At 41.4% G+C, this 19,632-nt stretch overlaps 1 protein-coding gene across 1 annotated transcript; it reads left to right on the forward strand.

Annotated features, from left to right (window-relative positions):
- The first annotated feature begins 48 nt into the window (after positions 1 to 48).
- Positions 49 to 19,626, forward strand: LOC114896759 (protein NDRG3). Its single transcript, XM_029225122.1, has 8 exons — positions 49 to 625; positions 8,690 to 8,793; positions 9,912 to 9,977; positions 10,098 to 10,149; positions 13,630 to 13,677; positions 16,695 to 16,730; positions 16,816 to 16,867; positions 19,125 to 19,626. Exons 1-8 carry the CDS (start codon positions 587 to 589, stop codon positions 19,304 to 19,306), a joined length of 579 nt encoding a protein of 192 aa, XP_029080955.1. The 5' UTR covers positions 49 to 586; the 3' UTR covers positions 19,307 to 19,626.
- Positions 19,627 to 19,632: the final 6 nt, after the last annotated feature.

Raw genomic sequence — 19,632 nt, forward strand, 5'->3', positions numbered from 1 at the left:
ACACCCTCATCATTCATTGGTCCATGCACATAACCCACTTTTATTTAATTAGCTAGTTATTTTTAATAATGTAATAAGCACCCAAGATACTACCACCCAAAGCAAAAGCTAGGGTTTGACAGTAACCTGCATCTAACCAAATGATACTCTGAATTAACCTGTCCCCCTTCTTTTCTCACCCTGAGGAAACTCATCTTTTATCAGTGCTTTGTTTTTCTTTATAATAGTCTTACTGAATTTATATGTGTTCTTTTACATTATGTACATATTTCTAACTATAAAAGGATATTATGCTGATGTAATTTGGGGAACTTTTTTCACTTAAAATTGCCAAGATTGGGCTTCCCTGGTGGCGCAGTGGTTGAGAGTCCGCCTGCCGATGCAGGGGACACGGGTTCGTGCCCCGGTCCGGGAAGATCCCACATGTCATGGAGCGGCTAAGCCCGTGAGCCATGGCCGCTGAGCCTGTGCTCCGCAACGGGAAAGGCCACAGCAGTGAGAGGCCCGCGTACTGCAAAAAAAAAAAAAAAAAAAATTTCCAAGATTTATCCACATTACTGCTGGATGACTGTGAACAGTTTTGTATATGCTTCCTGCTTTATTCGTACGAAAGTCCATCTTGGGTGTAAGTTTAGGAGTGGAATTGCTGTGTCTTAAGTGTTCATATGTCATAAAGTTCACACTTTTAAGGTTTAGTGGTTTTTAGTATATTTATGGAGTTGTGTAACATTGCACTATCTCATTTCAGAACATTTCCGTCACCCCCAAAAGAAACACCATACCTCTTAACAGTCACTCCCTGTTCTCCTTCCCCCTGTACCTGGCAACCACTATCCTACTTTCTGTCTCTGTGGATTTGCCTATTCTGGACATTTCTTAAATGGAATCATATAATATGTGGCATTTGTGTCTGACTTCTTTCACTTAGCATGTTTTTGAAGTTCATCCGTGTTACATCATGTAGCAATACTTCATTCCTTTTTATGGCTGAATAATATTTCAGTGTATGGGTATACCACATTTGGTTTATTAGTTGATGGACATTTAGGTGTTTTCCACCTTTGGGCTATTATGAAAAATGTTGCTATGAACATTCATATACCACTTTTTACATGGACATATGTTTTCAGTTTTCTTGAGTATATACCTAAGAGTGGAATTGCTGGGTCACATGGTAGCTGTGTTTAACATTTTGAGAAGCTGCCAGACTGTTTTCCAAAATGGCTGCACCATTTACAGTCATACCAGCAAAGCATGAGAGTTCCAGCTTCTCCACGTCCTTGCCAACATTTGATGTTGTCTGTCTTTTTGATTATAGCCATCCTAGTGGGTGTGAATTAGCGTCTCATTATGGTTTTGATTTGCATTTGTTTATCTTCTTTGGAGAAGTGTCTATTAAAACCTTTTACCCATTTTTTAGTTGGGTTATTTATCATTTTATTATCAAGTTGAAGATTTCTTTATATGTTCTTGATACAGATCTTTAGATATATGAAATGCAAATATTTTCTTGCATTTTGTGGGTTGTCTTTAACTTTCTTGATGGTGTCCTTTGAAGCACAAAAGTTTTTATTTATTTTTGTTTGTTTAACCTAATGAAAGCATCTTTTTTTGTTTTGTTTACATTTTATTGAGGTATAGTGTTGATTTACAATGTTGTGGTAGTTTCAGGTGTACAGCAAAGTGAGTCTGTTATACATATATCCACTCTTTTTTAGATTCTTTTCCCATATAGGCCATTACAGAGTATTGAGTAGAGTTCCCTGAGCTATATATTGGGTCCTTATTAGTTATCTGTTTTATATGTAGTATTGCGTATGTGTCAATCCCAGTCTTCCACTTTATTCCTCCCCCCACTTATCCCCCCAGTAACCATAAGTTTATTTTCTACATGAAGCACAAAAGTTTTAATTTTGATGAAATCCAATCTACTTTTCCTTTTGTTGCTTGCACTTTTGGTGTCATATCTAAGAAACCATTGCTTAATCCAAAGTCATGAAGATTTACTCCTATCTTTTCTCGTAAGATTTTTATAGTTTTAGCTCTTAACATTTAGGTCTGTGGTCTATTTTGAGCTAATTGTTTGTACATGGTGTGAGGTTGGAGTACCAGTTCATTCTTTTATATGTGAAAATCCAGTTGTCCCAGTACCATTTTAAAAAAGACTTTTCTTTGTCCAGTGAATTGTCTGGGCTCCCTTGTTGAAAACCAGTTGACCATAAATGTAAGGGTTTCTTTTGGAAGGCTCATTTTTATCCTATTGCTATTTGTCTAGCCTTATGCCAGTATCACAGTGTCTTGATTACTGTATCTTTGTAGTAAGATTTGAAATAGGGAAGTGTGAGTTCCTCCAACTTTGTTCTTTATCAAGATTGTTTTGGCTGTTTAGGATTCCTTCCGTTTCCATATGAATTTTAGGGTCACCTTGTCCATTTCTGCAAAAGAGCTAACTGGGATTTTGATAAGGATTGTGTTGAATCTGTAGATCAATTTAGGGAGCTTTGCTATCTTAACAATACTGTTTCAATCCATGCACATGGAGTGCCTATCCAGTTATTTGGGTCTTTTATTTTCTTTCGGCAACGTTTTGTAGTGAAGTCTTCCCACTTCTTTTGTTATATTTTTTCCTAAGTATTTTATTTTGGGGGTGCTATTATAAATGGAAAGCTTTCTTAATTTCATTTTTGAATTGTTTATTGCTAATGTATAGAAATACAATTAAGTTTTGCATATTGATCTTGTATCCTTCAACCTTGCCGAACTAATTTATTAGCTCTAATTGTTTTTTTGTGGATCCTTAGGATTTTCTACATACAAGATCATGTCATCTGCAATAGACATAGTTTTACTTCTTCCTGTCCAGGCTGGATATGTTTTATTTCTTTTTCTTGCCTAAGCAGAGCTTTCTAGACCCTGGATAGAACCTCTGGTACAGTGTTGAATAGAAGTGATAAGTGGACATCCTCATCGTGTTTCTGATCTTAGGGGAAGCCATTCAGTGTTTCACCATTAAGTATGATGTTAGCTGTGGATTGTTCATAGATGTCCTTCGTCAGGTAGACGAAGCTCTCTTCTATTCCTAGTTTGTTGAGCCCTTTTATCATGAAATCGTGTTGGATTCTGTCAGATGCTTTTTCTGTATCTATTGAAATGTATGTGTGACTTATGTTCTTTATTCTTTTAATATGGTGTATTACATTTATTGATTTTTGTATGTTGAACCAGCCTTGCATTCTCTGGATAAATTCCACTTGCTCATGGTGTGTAATCCTTTTTATATGTTGTTGCATTTGGTTTCCTAGTATTTTGTTAAGGATTTTTGTGTCCATATTCATAAGAGACATTAGTCTATAAGTTTCTTATGTTGTCTTTGTGTGGTTTTGGTATTAAGGTAATACTTGACTTCATAGAATGAGTTGAGAAGTATTCTCCCTTTTATTTTTTGTAAGAATTTTGGAAAGATTGCTGTTAATTCTTTAAATGTTTGGCAGAATTCACAGTGAAGCCAGCTGGGCCAAAGTTTTTCTTTATGGAAAGTTTTTATATTACTAATTTAATCTTTGCTTCTTCTTGAGACACTTCAGGTGGTTTGCATCTTTTTAGGAATTGGTCCATTTCATGTAGGTTATCTAATTTGTTGGCATACAATTATTCATAATATTCCCTTATAATTATTTCTGTTTCTGTAAAGCTCATAGTGATGTCTCCTCTCTCATTCCTGTTTTTAGAAATTTTGGGTTTTACCTCTGTTTTCCTTGGTTAGTCTAGCTGACTAATTTTCGATTTCATTGATTTTCCCCATTCTTTTTCTATTCTCTCATTTATTTCCACTCTCATCTTTATTATTTCCTTCCTTCTGCTTGCTTTAAGTTTCCTCTCCCTAGTTTCTTAAGGTGGAAGGCTAGCTATGAATTTGAGATCTTTCTTCTTTTTTAATACAGGAATTTACAGCTGTAAATTTCCTTCTAAATATTAACATAGCTGCATCCTATAAGGTATTTTCATTCATTTCAAAGTATTTTCTAATTTCCTTGTGATTTCTGCTTTGATCCATTATTATTTAGGAGTATGTTGTTTAGTTTCCCACATTTCCTTCTGTTATTGATTTTTAAATTCATTCCACTCTGGTCAGGGGATATTCTTAGTATTTCATTCCTTTTCAAATTTACTGAGACTTGTTTTATGTCCTAACATGGTCTGTCCCAGAGAATGTTCCATGTACACTGAGAAGAAAATGTATTCATTCTACTGCTGTTAAGTGGAGTGTTGTGTAGATGTCTGTTAGGTCTGGTGGTTTATAGGGTTGTTCATTTCTTCTATTTCCTTGTGATCTTCTGCCTCATTATTCTATCCTTAATTGAAAGTGGGGTGTTAAAGTTGCAAACTGTTGTTGTTGAATATTCTATTTCTCTCTTCAGTTCTGTTTCATTTTGCTTCATCTGTTTTCATTGTTATGTCTTCCTGATGTTATGTCTTTTTTTTAAATATTTATTTATTTATTTGGTTGTGCTGGGTCTTAGTTGCAGCAGGCAGGCTCCTTACTTGCAGCTCGCCAGCTCCTTAGCTGTGGCATGTGAACTCTTAGTTGTGGCATGCATGTGGGATCTAGTTCCCTGACCAGGGATTGAACCTGGGCCCCCTGCATTGGGAGCGTAGAGTCTTAATCACTGCACCACCAGGGAAGTCCCGGATATTACGTCTTTATTAAACAGGGCTTTCAACCAATCATCCTTTGTACCATGTTTACCCTCTGCTTGCAGGGAGAACTGGTGCGGACAAATCTTGGGCCTTTTCAGGCTCCTTGGTACATGATCACTTAACTTTTTTCACTTTCCCCACTGCCAGCCTAGCAGCCTTATTGAGTCTGTTCAATGGGTGATTACAGTCTTCCTTCTGCTTGCCCACTTTCAAAATGTTATTGCTGTTGTCACTTTTCTTTGTTGTCTTTGTCCTTATGAGTTTATGGCTTATAAAGAAAAAAATTTACTGTTATTTTTATGATTTTTCTGGAAGGAGTAAAGCCGTATTTTAATCCAGTATCTTTAATTGGAAGTTTCAAAGACCATGATCTTTCCACTGCATAGTGCTAGATAGAGTAGGTACTTTCCTGAAGACAAAGGATGCTTGGTTTTGACTGTAGACCTTAAAAACCAGTTCACAGAATTTACAAAATTCCATGCTAAGTGCTCTGGGAGAGACAAATGTATATAAGATATGGCCCTTCTTCTCCAGGAGCTCACTTTGTGGAGAGATGAGATGTACAGAAATACTGCTATGGCACATGTAAAAAGGGATAAGTAATAAGAACTATTGATACCTTTCATTGAACGTCTACAGATTTCAGACAGACGTGTTATGTACATTAAACAACTCAATCTAATAATCTCATAATGGGAATTGTATTATTCCCACTTTACAGGTGAAGAATGAATTGTTTTATACAAGGCCAGCAGCTAATAACATATCAAGGGAGATTTGAAGCCACGTGTGTCTAACTCTGAAGCTTTCCTCTTTCTACCATGTCAGGGTATCTTAGGAGAGGCCCTGTTAGGGACCTAGAGGAATTCAAAGGCAGGAGAGGATCAAGGAAGGCTCCAAGGTGGAGGCATCCCAGCTGGGCCTTGAAGGATGGATAAAGTTCAACATTTTAGATTTTGGGGGGAAGGGGAATCATTCCAGGAAGGGGGAATAGTTTGCTTAAAAGCCAAAGAGGAAGGAATTATAAGATGCATTTGGGGATTTTAAATAACCTGGTGGGAGACTTAGTGTAGGATACCTGTGGGAGGTTAATTAGCCAAAACAGTGCCTGACCTGGAAGAATGAGGCCCTGAGGTGTTTGCATTGGAACAGGAGAAAGCTAAGAAGAGAATTTTAATGATTTTTGTAAAGTAAGAACATCCTCACAACATATATATATATAATGTGTGTTTAATTAAAAATGTGTGAGGTCACAGACAGTGGGTTGTCACAAGGCTGAAGAGTTCATTTAAAATTTAAGCAAGCAAACACATGTATATGGAATCTAAAAAAAAAAAGTTCTAATGAACCTAGGGGCAGGACAGGAATAAAGACACAGAGATAGAGAATGGACTTGAGGACACGGGGAGGGAGAAGGGTAAGCTGGGACGAAGTGAGAGAGTAGCATTGACATATATACACTACCAAATGTAAATAGATAGCTAGTAGGAAGCAGCTGCATAGCACAGGGAGATCAGCTCGGTGCTTTGTGACCACCTAGAGGGGTGGGATAGGGAGGGTGAGAGGGAGACGTAAGAGGGAGGGGATATGGGGATATATGTATATGTATGGCTGATTCACTTTGTTGTACAGCAGAAACTAGCACAATATTGTAAAGCAATTATACTCCAATAAAGATGTTAAATAAAAAATAAAATTTAAGCAAATGCTTGTATTGCTCTTATTGCTTTGAAATGAAAGCAAATAAGTTTTCTAAATGTTAATAATCTCATCTTCTCTAATAAGAAGAAAACCCCACAGTGATATCCCCTTTCTTATCTATCAAATTAGCAAAAATCAAAAAGTGATCATTTGTACTAGCAAGCATGTGGGAAAACAGGTAGTGTAAGTAAATGAGATGGCTCCATATATCCTGATAAGGAATGACGACCTCTGCCGTACTTTTAAGTGGAAAAGCACAGTGTAGAACGGTACGTGTAGCAGACTACACTTTGTGTTTTAAAAAAATGTGAGTGGGAGGTGCAACTTATCCGTAACAGCTTTTCCTGAGAAGTTCCATTAGCACTTAAACCAGTTTTACCCCTTTTAATACCAATATCAGTCCTTCTCTTTTTTTTATCTCAAACTTTGTTGCTCAAGTTCCCCTTCAGACTTTCAAGGGGGAGCTGGATAGGTCATTTCATCTCTAATTGCCATGTGGTTCGTTTGTTGTTCACTTTTCTTAGTATCTTCAGCATTTATCACGTTTTCTTGGAATGGCTCCAGTGCCCTTTAGTTTCAGGTAGCCTCTGATCCAGTTGGTAAGTTTCCTACTGTATTCTTGGCTCACTTTACCCATATAGTAGTGAGAATGCAAATACTCATTCTCCTTATCTCTGTTTCTCTACAAGGCTTGCTGGTGGTGACCTTTACACACTGCTTTAGATTTACTCTCACTATCCCTGATACATTTCTTTTCTCCAGTGTAAACATTTTCTGTTCTGCTTAAAACTATTTACTGGGGTGTGTGTGTGTGTGTGTGTGTGTGTATACATATATGTACATATATGCTTATATACACAAAAACCTAGCAACTCGTTCTGGTGGCCTCCAAGAAGACCAGCAAAATAGGGACCAGTGGACAATGGGTAGTGGAGAGGGAGATTCTCTTTTTACTGATAGACCATTTTGTTTCTCTTGAATTTTATACAGGGAATATAGCCAATATTTTATAATAACTTTAAATGGAATATAATCTATAAAAATTTTGAATCACTGTGTGGTACAACTGAAACTAATATTATATTATAAATCAATCCTACCTCAACAAAAAAAAATAGTATTGGTAATAAGAGTAAATAAATGATAAATTGACTTAATAAAGTATTATAAATGGAATGTAATATATAATTCTACAATGTATATTATTATTATTATTATTTTATTTTATTTTTTTGCAGTACGCGGGCCTCTCACTGTTGTGGCCTCTCCCGTTGCGGAGCACAGGCTCCGGACGCGCAGGCTCAGCGGCCATGGCTCACGGGCCCAGCCGCTCCGCGGCATGTGGGATCTTCCCGGACCGGGGCACGATCCCGTGTCCCCTGCATCGGCAGGCGGACTCTCAACCACTGCGCCACCAGGGAAGCCCAACAATGTATATTATTAAATGATAGTATATAAATAGATATTATACCCATTATATTGATGACGTTACGATAAGTTAGTTATGCAGATTTATGGCTAATAAGAGAAATGTTACTTTCCACTTATTTTATACTTTACAGTCCATATAACTTTTCTTATTTAATTTTTAAAACAGCCCTGGCAGGTAGCTGGTTATTATCTTTATTTTACAGACACTCTATTTTTATGAGAATGGCAGAACATGAATAAGACACAAATAAGGAAACTAGGCTTCCGAATGGTTAGGTAACCTAAGTTTCACATCTAGTACTTGAATCCAAGTTTAGTGCAGTTTCCTCTGTGCTGCAGAGAAGGGTGTTCAGAGCATATCCCCAAGTTTTTGTGCTTGATTTGGAGTTGATTACCGACCTTTTCCATCATAGATTCTTTGGTGCCCTCATTCAACACAGAATATGGCACTGAACCAGTCTGCTGCAAATAAAAAAGAAGCCAGGGCTTCCCTGGTGGCGCAGTGGTTGAGAGTCCGCCTGCCGATGCAGGGGACACGGGTTCGTGCCCCGGTCCGGGAAGATCCCACATGCCACGGAGCGGCTGGGCCCGTGAGCCATGGCTGCTGAGCCTGCACGTCCGGAGCCTGTGCTCCACAACGGGAGAGGCCACAGCAGTGAAAGGCCCGCGGACCGCAAAAAAAAAAAAAAGAAGAAGAAGCCATTCAGCCTACCAGTACATAAGTAGGCCCCCCAGGCTCTGCCCCATCTCCCATCATGGGCAGGGAGCTTTGGCTTTGGGCATTGAGAATGCAAACCAAACAAGATAGACTTGTACTGTAGCTCAGAAGTTCACCTGTGTCTTCTTTTCATTGTTCTAGGAAGAGTTGCAGGCCAACCTGGACCTGATTCAAACCTACAGACTGCATATTGCCCAAGATATCAACCAAGAAAACCTGCAGCTCTTCCTGGGTTCCTATAATGGGTACAGTTGTTTCTGTTCCTTCACTTTAATGCAGACTAGGTCTAAGAAGATAACGGATATTTAAGAGAGAAGGAGAAGAGGAAATAAACTACTTCTTCCAGTGTTGTGTGATGGGATTGCTTTCGTACTTTTCACCACAGTAGAAGGGGAAGGGCTTTCAGACAGAAATGAAGACAGCTTTCAAGAGCAATGCATGAATTGAAGGCTGTTTCAGGCATGTTCAACTACCAGTTGTACTTTTAAGATGTTTTGAGACCAGAAGTACCTAAAGTTATGTACACACACAAAACACACAGATTGAGGTGGCACAGAAAGATGCATGTAGAGGAGGCAAAGAATAGAAGTCTTGGGCCCCAATTCAGTCTCTCTGCTGGTGTCCTGTCATCACGCAGAAGTGACACACGGAGAGAAGCTTAATTCTTATCTTGGGACCAGCTTCTCCAAGGTGAAAATGTTAGCTCCTTCTAGCTTTCTGGGTACATGGAAAAAGATTAAGGAAATGGGTCAGCTGTAACTTACCCAGAGTCACACAGCCGGTCAGGAGCAAAGCCAGGTTTTGAACCCAGTCTCTCTAGCTCCTTCCTCTGTGTAACAAAGCCTCCTTATTTTTCATTGAAATCAGAAAGGTTATTAAGTACTACACTGAACTGTTAGTTACCAGGAGAATGTTCCCCCAAAAAAGTTCCCCTTGGACCTCCATGGCAGTCCAGCGCTTAAGATTCTGTGCTCCCAATGCAGGAGGCACGGGTTGGATCCCTAGTCGGGGAAGATCCTGCATGCCACGTGGTGTGGCCAAAAAAAAAAGAAGAAAGTTCCCCTTAAGAAATTATTCCTATAAACTAGTTGGAAAATTGAACACTTAAGACTTGAGGATTTCAACAGCATTGCTATTGAGTTTTGAAGTTGCCTCCTTTCAGCATCCTGCAGAGTCCCTTTTTCCTGCTCTGTACCGTTCAGGATGCCACTGAACAAAGTGCACAAGGGCCCCTTCCCTCATCTGTGTGAAAGAAAGATAGTTTTCAGATTTCTTGATACATTTTGTTTTTCACAACCAGGAAGTAACCTGAGTTGCCATGATTTTACCTGAAAAGTGCATTGATTCCTTTGTGTTTCTCTAGACGCAGAGACCTGGAGATCGAAAGACCCATTCTGGGACAAAATGATAACAAATCAAAGACATTAAAGTAAGTCCCTTAGTCTCCCCCACTACGTTGCTCAACATCTTTGCCTTTCATAGAGAGAGTCATTTTCAGCGGAGTATATGTGCTGCTTGCTGAGTGTCCTCTTATTTTCCCTTTCCCCAGGTGTTCTACTTTATTGGTGGTAGGTGACAATTCACCTGCAGTTGAGGCTGTGGTAAGTATGTTCTGATGTTGTGAAGATGAATAAGATGAAATGCAATAAATTGTGTGTAACACACTCCGCTGATGCACTCGAAACAGTTGGTAGGTACTAGTTTTTGTGATTTCTCATTACACAGACCAGGGTTTGCCCTTTGTTACCCAGTGTGGAGGAAGAATTCCTCGTTGATCACTGTGTTTCATCAGAAGGGTTCAGGACTGCCCTTGAGTGCTTTGGGTGGTGGAGCTCGCTCTGTGGCAAGCAGGACAGGTAAAGGCCACGGGCTTATCGTCAGACTTCTGACAGCCTTGGCCTTCTGCAGCCACCACAGATATAGAAGGTAGAAGGCTGCTGGGAGCCTGTATACTTGCCTGAAGCACGTAGCACACTGGCAAAAAAAATATGTGCTCATTGTATAAAATTGGTAAATAGGAGGACAGGAGGAGAAGTCATGATCCCATTACTCAAAGACAAGCCATTATGTTTTTCTTTACAATAGATGGGGTGATATTAGCTATACAGTGTTTTGGGACCTCATGACTTAGCGCTGTTGAGAGCATTTTTCCATACTATAAAGTCAGTATATCTGTATAATACTCAGTCTTATAAATATACCCTTGTTTATGTAACCCCATTCTCCTGTTGATTATTCCTGATTTTGCACCATTAATAATGTTGCTGTTGAACATCCTTATAGAATCTTTGCCTGAATCTTTGATCATTTCCCTGGGATGAGATGGAAATAATGTGTCAAAAATCATAAACCTCTGTAAGGTTTTTAATACATTTTGCCAGTTTCCTTTCCAGAAAAGACATAACAGTTGTTGCCACTGCCTATGTGTGAGAGTGCCTGTCTCCCAGCATTCTGTCCAGCATTGGACTTCTAAATTTCATTAGTAGTTCATTTGATTAAAAATGGTACCCCACTGTTTTAATTTGCACTTCTGTATTTACAGATGAAGCTGACAGGTTTTCATAAGTCTGTTATCACTTGCTTGTCTTTCCCACAGCATATATAACTTAAGTATCTGCGTGAAATTATCTGGTTTTCTTTGGCCTGCTTCACTTCTACCCTATTTAGAGCAAAACATTAGGAAGTAAAGCTTTTAGAAAGGGAATCTAATAATTAATCAGAGATGCAGACATAGATGAGAAGCTTGGTGGGCAGGGGGAGTGTTGGTAGGGTGAGATAGGTATGACAATAGAATATATTCACACTTCCCTGAATTACCCTGTAAAACATTCTGTGTCTAGTGTAAAATACGTAGTGTGGCTTGAGCACAGAGGCAAATAACTCTCAACTCAAAAAAAAAAAAAAATCCCCAAAGGTAATAAAGTTATAGTGAAGATCTCATCAAGAAGGAGTTTTGTAAAGGTCCATCTTTTTTGGCTAAAAAGGTAGAGATACATGCTACAAAATATCAAAAACATTTTTTCATAAACAATGTGTTTATGAAAATAGTACCGTTTATAGAAAATACCCTTAATCAGAATTCTCTAATCATGCTGAGTTGCCTTTTGGAAATTACATGGACTTAAAGCAACATTACCAATTATTTTTCAAGATTGTGTAAGTTGGCCAATACAGATAAGATCTTTTTCTCTTTCTGATTTCCACACCTTCAGTGTTTATAGAGAAGAACTTCAGGAACCCCATCTGTACCACAAACTAGATGCTCTTCTAGACACATTCAAAACCAGCTCCCCTGCCCCAGAGCCTTTTATCCCATAAGTTGGTAGGGATTCAAGGGCTATATCCATGCATGGAAGAGCAGGAAGAAACTCCACAAATTCTGGTCACTGTTGCTAGCTATTCTTGCTCACATATTCATTCAGCATCATTTTTTGATCATCTCCTATTCTCGCGATGCTGTGGAGAATACAAAAATGAATAAGACGGAGTCCCTGCACTTGGAGCTGGGGAGAGAGTAGACATGTCAAAAACCAACTGTTGTTCTTGGCCTACCAGAAACGGAGACTTCTTATAAAGTTACAGAAATTACAAAGTGATGAACCAAGGAAAGCATGCTTTATTATATTAAATGCAGACTTGGGAGTTCATTCTTCCAGAAAATATTTATTGGACGTCTACTGTGTTCTCAGCACAGTGCCTGGCAGTTAGGGATCCGGTTTTTACATTCTGCCCTTTAGAGCACCTTCTATAGTAAGTAAACGGGTACATTTGTTTGTCACTGCCTGCGTTGTCATTTGTGTAGAGCAAAAACCTTGATTTGGTGATTCTGGCTTTTAGATCATCCTGTGATTTTAGAAGAGTTTTGAATACCTACCCATCAGCAATCCCCAGAGTAAACTTTCAGCTGTGTTACTGGTTCTTGCCTAGGTAATTTTAATAACTCCCTAACTGGCTCGCTGCCTCTGCAGTCTGTCATACAGGCCACTGCTGGTTATTTTCCTAAAACAACTCACATCCTGTCACCCCAGAAACCCTCTGTGGCTTTTTGCCTTCCACAGTCAGTTCAAGCCTTTCCAGCCTCTCCCCACAGTGCACCCTCACGCCATGCTTGTCTCTGTAACCCCACACATGCTCTGCACACTCACTTCGCAACCCCTGGGTCTTTGCTTATGCTTTCCCCCTGACTCTGGAAGCCTTCAAATGCCCGCCCCTTCTTACTCTAACTATAGAAATTCTACTCATTCTTCTATTCTCACTCAGCTCAGAAGTGAAATTTTCAAGTGATCTCATTCTGCCTCATATTACATTATTACATTTCCACCCCACTAGATTCCATGCTCTTAGCACAGTGTTTTATATGTGTGCTTGGGCAAGCATGTGTAAAGAAGAGATCCAGTTAATCAAGTTAACCATAAAACACTGTTGAACCTGGAGATTATCTCCCCAGAACATTTTCTTTGAGGTCCCTGCCTTTGTGGATACAAAGGTATGAGATACGATACATGTAAATGTACAAGGTTGTAATTCTTAATTGTAATGGCTACAGTGAGAGAAAAACCGTAGAGGGTTCAACTTTACATGGGATAGCCAAAGATCTTGAGGCGGAAGAGAATCAGGGTGTAAGGAGTGGCAAACCCACTACATCCAGGGCACGGGAAAGGGGTGAGAAATGGGCAGGGGAGGGGTATAAGGGTCAGTCATAAGGGCCAGTTGTGCTGGGAAATCATCAAGACCCCAGCAGGTGAGGGCCATGGTCCAGTTCACTTTTTAAAGTAGGTAACTTGTCCCCATGTTATGTAGCAAGTAGGAGGAATTAGATTCAACATGTAGTTCTTTAAAGACTCTACTTGTAACGGATTCAGAAAATGAACTTTGCCAGATTTTTAGATCTACTAAGAAATATAAGATATAAAGTACTTCATATAAACATGTCTCCCACTTTGTATTTTGGTAATTTGGCTGATTCAGCCGTCTCCAAATGAGCCATTGATCTTGGAAGATCATTCTCATGCCAAGCTATTTCTTATTTTTCTAGCAGTTCATAAAACTGTCTCTCTCTCTCTCTCTCTCTGTTTTTTAAGGTTGAATGCAATTCTCGCCTGAATCCTGTAAATACAACTTTGCTAAAGGTAATGTGTCTTCTTTCCTCATTGCCAACCATGAGTGAGTAAATTATACGTGGTTCAAATTACTTTATTTCTGGAATAGTTGCCCAGAAAGAAGGAAAGCTTCTCTTTCTCTGTCTGATTCTCTCATTCTCTTAAAAAAAATTTCTTTTCCTGAATATATTCTCATTGTAGAAAATTGGAAAATAGGAAAAAAAAATGGAAACATAAAAAAAGAATAAAATAAAAGTTACACTAATCCTGCCCCCCAAAGGTAACCTTCTGGTAAAAACATCAGTCTTTTTCCTATACAGTTTTACATCATCAAGATCATAGGCTGTTTCTAGCCCTGTGTCTGTTTTCCTCAACTTTTTGACATTTAAACATCTTCCCGTGTCAGTAAAAACGTCATAAGCATTATTTAATATTGTTGTGAGAAATTAGATAATGAATGGAAATTCTTGACGTGCTAAATCCCCTTGTATGGATAAGGAAGCTTCCAGTAACATTCTCATGATAAGGGTAGATGCATTTTTTCTTTCTCTTAGGGCAAATAGAGAGTGACTCTTGTACTGAATTTCTAGGGTTAATATCAAGCTTCTCCCCGTTTTGACTGTACCCCAGGCTCACATTTTCTGGAGCCTCTAGTGACATATTTAAGGGCCTGACCTCCTGCTTTGAATTTGGATTACCGTAGATTTAAGTACTGATCTTATGCTTCTGACTGTTACTTTCTCAGCCTGAAAGACCTCTGCTTTCTTCCCTTTCTCTTTGAAGTGAGATTAAAAGAGAAGTGCTGCCACCAGAAGTAGCCCGTAGTTCCTGGAAATATAACATGAGGTTAATGCTCTGAGGTGACAAAACTCAGAGTGTTCTGGGGTCCAGGTGATTGGTGAACTAGTCTAAAATACGAATTTTTTTTTTTTTAAAGCATGTGGTTTCAAATTAGCTTTCGTTGCAGGTTTGAATCAGTTTTCCAAAAGCGCAAAACAACTTTACAGTAGCCATAGATGTGCTTATTTCTGGGCAAAAATGCCCATCCACAACAGCATGATGGAACTGGTTCTCTGTTTGAGAGAGAAAGCTTGGAAACAGTCTTTCCCAGTATTCTCTCTGCTATAGGAACTGTTTTACAGTTCTAATCAGACTTTGACTCCTAACCTTCATGAAAATACAGTCTGGGCTAGTTAGGTCTATTTGAACTTATTCAGGTTAAATATTTGTTCCTGGGCTTCCCTGGTGGCGCAGTGGTTGAGAGTCCGCCTGCCGATGCAGGGGACATGGGTTCGTGCCCCGGTCCGGGAAGATCCCACATGCCGCGGAGCGGCTGGGCCTGTGAGCCATGGCCGCTGAGCCTGTGCGTCCGGAGCCTGTGCTCCGCAACGGGAGAGGCCACAGTGGTGAGAGGCCCGCGTACCGAAAAAAAATTTGTTCCTGATCTTACACGTAGAGTTTTCAGGGAACTGACTGTTCCTTATTAACCTCAAATTCCTGTGTCTCCTGTGGCATCCCATCTGCTGAATAACAGTCCACGCTCAAAGAAAGTTTTCATGTTAGTGAAGGGAGACCATGAGGTTCATGTCTCTTTTTTAAAAAATGCCAGTCAGCCTGAATAGGCTACTATCTGAGTATGGAATGCATAACAGCTGGAAGGAGGAGGGTGGCCTCATGGTTGGCCATCATGCCCTAGAAGCAGTGTTCTCTGAGGATTGGCAGAATATGCATCACCTGGCTCGTTAGAAATGCAAGTTCTTGAGACCCGCTCCAAACCTATTAAATAAGAATCTCTAGAGACTTCCCTGGTGGTCCAGCGGTTAGGACTCCGTGCTCCCAATGCAGGGCGCCCAGGTTTGATCCCTGGTCAGGGAACTAGATCCCGCATGCCACAACTAAAAGATCCCACATGCTGCAGCTAAAAAACCCGCACGCCACAACTAAAGATCCTGCACGCCACATCTAAAGATCCTGCACGGGGCAATGAAGATCCCACGTGCCGCAAAATAAATAAATAAATATTTTAAAAAAAAAGAATCTCTAGGGCAGGAATTCAAGAATCTGAGTTTTAACAAGTCCTCCTGGTAATTCCAATGCATGCTAATAAAACTCTACTCTAGAAATCTTTGCACAGGTGAGAATAACCAACTGTAAAGATTTATGAAGTGAGAGACAGCCTTACCAAATCCAACTATGAAATGAAAGTGGCTGACCAAGTAGGTTGGCTGAATTCAGCCTCAGTGCCTGATTGGAGACATCCCCTTAATTGTGAAATGAAGACAATGTAGAATTGAGACAGAACCTTAAAAGTGTGGTACCCTGAGAAGTTAGGATCACACTGTTTGAGGACTCTGAAAGTAACATTCTCCAGGTGGAGGCAGAACCATGGTTGAAGGTAGTGGTTAACTTCACTATCACCCAAATGGAAAATTCCCGACATGAGCCTGAAAGTTAGGCCCTGCATTACTGATTACTAAATGTTGAATAATCTTTCAAAATTACATCCAAGGTTATTGCTAGGATTTATGTCTTTGTGTAAGGGTGCATTGAGGGGGACTTCCCTGGTGGTGCAGTGGTTAAGAATCCGCTTGCCAGTGCAGGGGACGTGGGTTCAAGCCCTGGTCCGGGAAGATCCCACATGCCGCGGAGCACCTAAGCCTGTGCGCCACAACTACTGAGCCTGTGCTCTAGAGCCTGCGAGCCACAACTACTGAGCCCACGTGCCACAACTACTGAAACCCACACGCCTAGAGCTCGTGCCCCACAGTGAGAAGCAAGCACACTGCAACGAAGAGTAGCCCCCGCTCGCCGCAACTAGAGAAAGCCTGCATGCAGCTGCGAAGACCCAACACAGCCAAAAATAAATAAATAAATAAATTTAAAAAAAAAGAAAGAGTGCATTGAGGAGATGGACACTTGGATGTAGTTAAACATTAAGTTAAGGAACCTAAAATTTGATCCTGTCCTGTTTGAAAGGACCCGTTGATGTTCAGAGCATTTCCCTTAAGCGTAAGTCTCAGCTGACTTACATATTTTTCCTCTTCTAGATGGCAGACTGTGGTGGACTCCCCCAAGTAGTTCAGGTAAGGAGTTTTTTTTAAAAGCACCCATTTGATGCCAGCTCTCTGACTGTGCAAGGATTAATGCCTTCTTATTTTGTCCCCCTAGCCCGGGAAGCTCACCGAGGCCTTCAAGTACTTTCTGCAGGGGATGGGCTACAGTGAGTAGTACACAACTTCCTATTCTACCAAAGATTTATTGATAATGGGCTCATTTTGGCATCTGATGAGTACTCAATTCTCAGGGCTTAACCCCTGTGCTAGCCAGCCTGAAATCAAGTAGAAACCAACGTGTTTATGGAACATTCATCTGTGCATGTGTATAAAGATGAGCTAATGCTTATTAAGCACTTACTTTGTGCCAGGCACTCTATAGTCTTAACCTTGAGAGGTAAGTTCTGTTATTAGTCCCATTTATAGAAAAGGAAACTGAGGCTCAAAGAGGCTAAGCACCTTTCCCAGGGTAACAATTCAGCTGCAGAGCCATGATTCAAACCCTGGCAGTCTGACTCCAGAGCCCACATTTTCAACCACTGAAGCTTAGCCAGACCTAGCTGTGAATCTGAAGTTGTTATTTGCATCTGAACTCAGCTGGTTAATGACTCCTGGACTAGAGAAACAAAATGGAGACTCCAGATGAAAAGGAGTTAAATCAGTTAAGTCTGCTCCACCACAGGAGATGAACTTGCAGAATATTTTAGAGTGAATCCAAGGATGTGTCCGTATCATGTGCCACTGTCCTGGTCTCTTGTATTGTGAGACCCCTGAGCTTTCTCATTTGTCACAGAATATCCACACTTGCTCCTTTCTTGGAGTTATAAAAAAGAAAACTCTTCTACCCAGGTACAGAGCTCTTTATCCAGTAGGGTGATTTTTCTCCTGTCTTTGGTCAATGTGTTTAATGACGATTGGGCAGCAGCTGGGCCCCTGGGTACAGCCCTGTACCTGGCAGGCAGCTCGTGTATGTCTCGTCTAGAGTGGCTGTGTCATCCCCGTCTGTGAGCCACTACCAACCGAGCCCACACCCATATCCCTCTGGGAGGAGCAGAAGTCCCTCTCCTTTCCTAGAAAGCAGCTGTTCTGACCCAAGCAGGTTGGCTGTTTATAGTGAAGGAGAAAACCTTTGACTAGTTGAGAGAAGTAACATCTGAGATGTTACTGAAGCATCAGTTGGCCTCACCTCCTTTCTGGGGCCTTAAAACTTCACCCCTGGCTTAGAGTGTTCTGTCAGTGTCTGCTAGGCAGCCAAGGTTGCCGCTTGGCACTGTCGGGTCACTAACCTGCCTTTTCCTGTGTCCATCCTGCTTCCAGTCCCGTATGTGCAGCTCAGTCACCTGAGCACCGAGTCAGGTACCTTTCTCTATGCTGGCCCCTGCCCCTGCCTCCCAGCCATGCTCTCCTGGCTGCATTGGCTGCCCGCAGCATGTCCGTGGTTTTCCTGTGCAGTGAGAGCCCGATAGAACGTGGCTCGTTGTGCCCTGTGCGAGTTAGCCTGCAGGTCCCGCCCTGGTCCCCCCAGGAGTAAAGCAGCGGGTTGTAACAGCCAGGGTCACAGCGGCAGCTGAAACTTTATAGGCAGGGCCCCTCCACCACCACCACCTACTTACTGATCCTTGAGTTAACCCCCAGACACTGGATTCTCAGTTAGGAGCGTCAGAGCCTGTGCCTGGAGAACTGCAGGTGATGGCATCTTCGGACCCTTGCGTTGAAATGGCAGCTGGGGGAGTGGCTCGTGTCTCAGAAAGATAGGCAGGGGGGGTATGCCAGGTAAGGCCCTTTCCTGGCCAAGCTGGAGGGACCTTACAGACAAAGCAGTGACAGTAGGCAGGAGTCTGAGTTGAACAGCCACCTCCCGTGCCCTTGCTCACAGGCAGCCTGTACCTCACCCCCTGTGCAGAGACCAACCCGCCTGCCCTCCCTACACCTCATCTTCCTACATGTCTCCTCCCCAGGTAGCAAGGGTCGCCTGTGGACACGGATGGTAGTCTTGTTGTATCGGGCTTGCACTGTGTTTGTGAAACACCTTCATACTTGTGTGGTGTGGTTTGTCTTTATTTGGTTTAGTCTTGCATGCACTGCAGGTTTTGGTTACCTACTTGGGTTCCCAAAGCCTCCTTCCTAATCACCTTATGAATGGCATGGGCATAGCTAAGAGGCAATACTCTGGACTTAGGTTTCCCCTTGTTCTGCTGTGGACTAGAATCAGCTGAGACTCCAACCAGAACCAGAGGATTAAAGCAGCCTTGCCTAGAGCCCCTCACCTAGAGCCAGTAATGCAAAGTGGGGATGGCTATGTCTTTTCCCGGTGTCACCTTAAATGGGTTGGGAAAGCGAAATGTAAAGCTTTTGGTGAAACTTCTCGATTAGCTGAGTTTAACCAGGGCTCCCTCCTATAGTCCTCTTGGTTCTTTCTTACAGTCCCATCTGCCAGCATGACCCGGCTCGCCCGATCACGGACCCACTCCACCTCAAGTAGCATCGGCTCTGGAGAAAGTGCCTTCAGCCGATCTGTCACCAGCAATCAGTCAGATGGAGCTCAAGAATCCTCTGAGTCTCCTGATGTTCTGGACAGACGCCAGACCATGGAGGTGTCCTGCTAAGCAGACGCTCCCCCCCTGGACCGTGCAAGTCCGTCCTCCTCCAGACAACCGCTCCATAATATAACGCTTCATCCAGCAGACTGGCGTCTATCCATCTTTAAGTCATGCAAGTCCGTCCTCCTTCAGACAACCGCTCCATAATATAACGCTTCATCCAGCAGACTGGCGTCTATCCATCTTTAAGTCATGCAAGCCCGTCCTCCTTCAGACAACCGCTCCATAATATAACGCTTCATCCAGCAGACTGGCGTCTATCCATCTTTAAGTCATGCAAGCCCATCCTCCTTCAGACAACCGCTCCATAATATAACGCTTCATCCAGCAGA

The sequence above is a fragment of the Monodon monoceros genome, unplaced genomic scaffold (genome assembly GCF_005190385.1).
Source record: "Monodon monoceros isolate NGI ecotype Baffin Bay Population unplaced genomic scaffold, NGI_Narwhal_1 Contig2449_ctg1, whole genome shotgun sequence".
Taxonomy (NCBI): Eukaryota; Metazoa; Chordata; class Mammalia; order Artiodactyla; family Monodontidae; genus Monodon; species Monodon monoceros.

Bases quoted from the DNA above. Each gene is read 5' to 3' on its own strand.
- LOC114896759 (XM_029225122.1), top strand. From the start codon at position 587: ATGCTTCCTGCTTTATTCGTACGAAAGTCCATCTTGGGT. The intron at 10,150-13,629 runs GTAAGTATGTTC...CTGTTTTTTAAG, and splicing joins CACCTGCAGTTGAGGCTGTG to GTTGAATGCAATTCTCGCCT. The intron at 16,868-19,124 runs GTGAGTAGTACA...TCTTTCTTACAG, and splicing joins TCTGCAGGGGATGGGCTACA to TCCCATCTGCCAGCATGACC.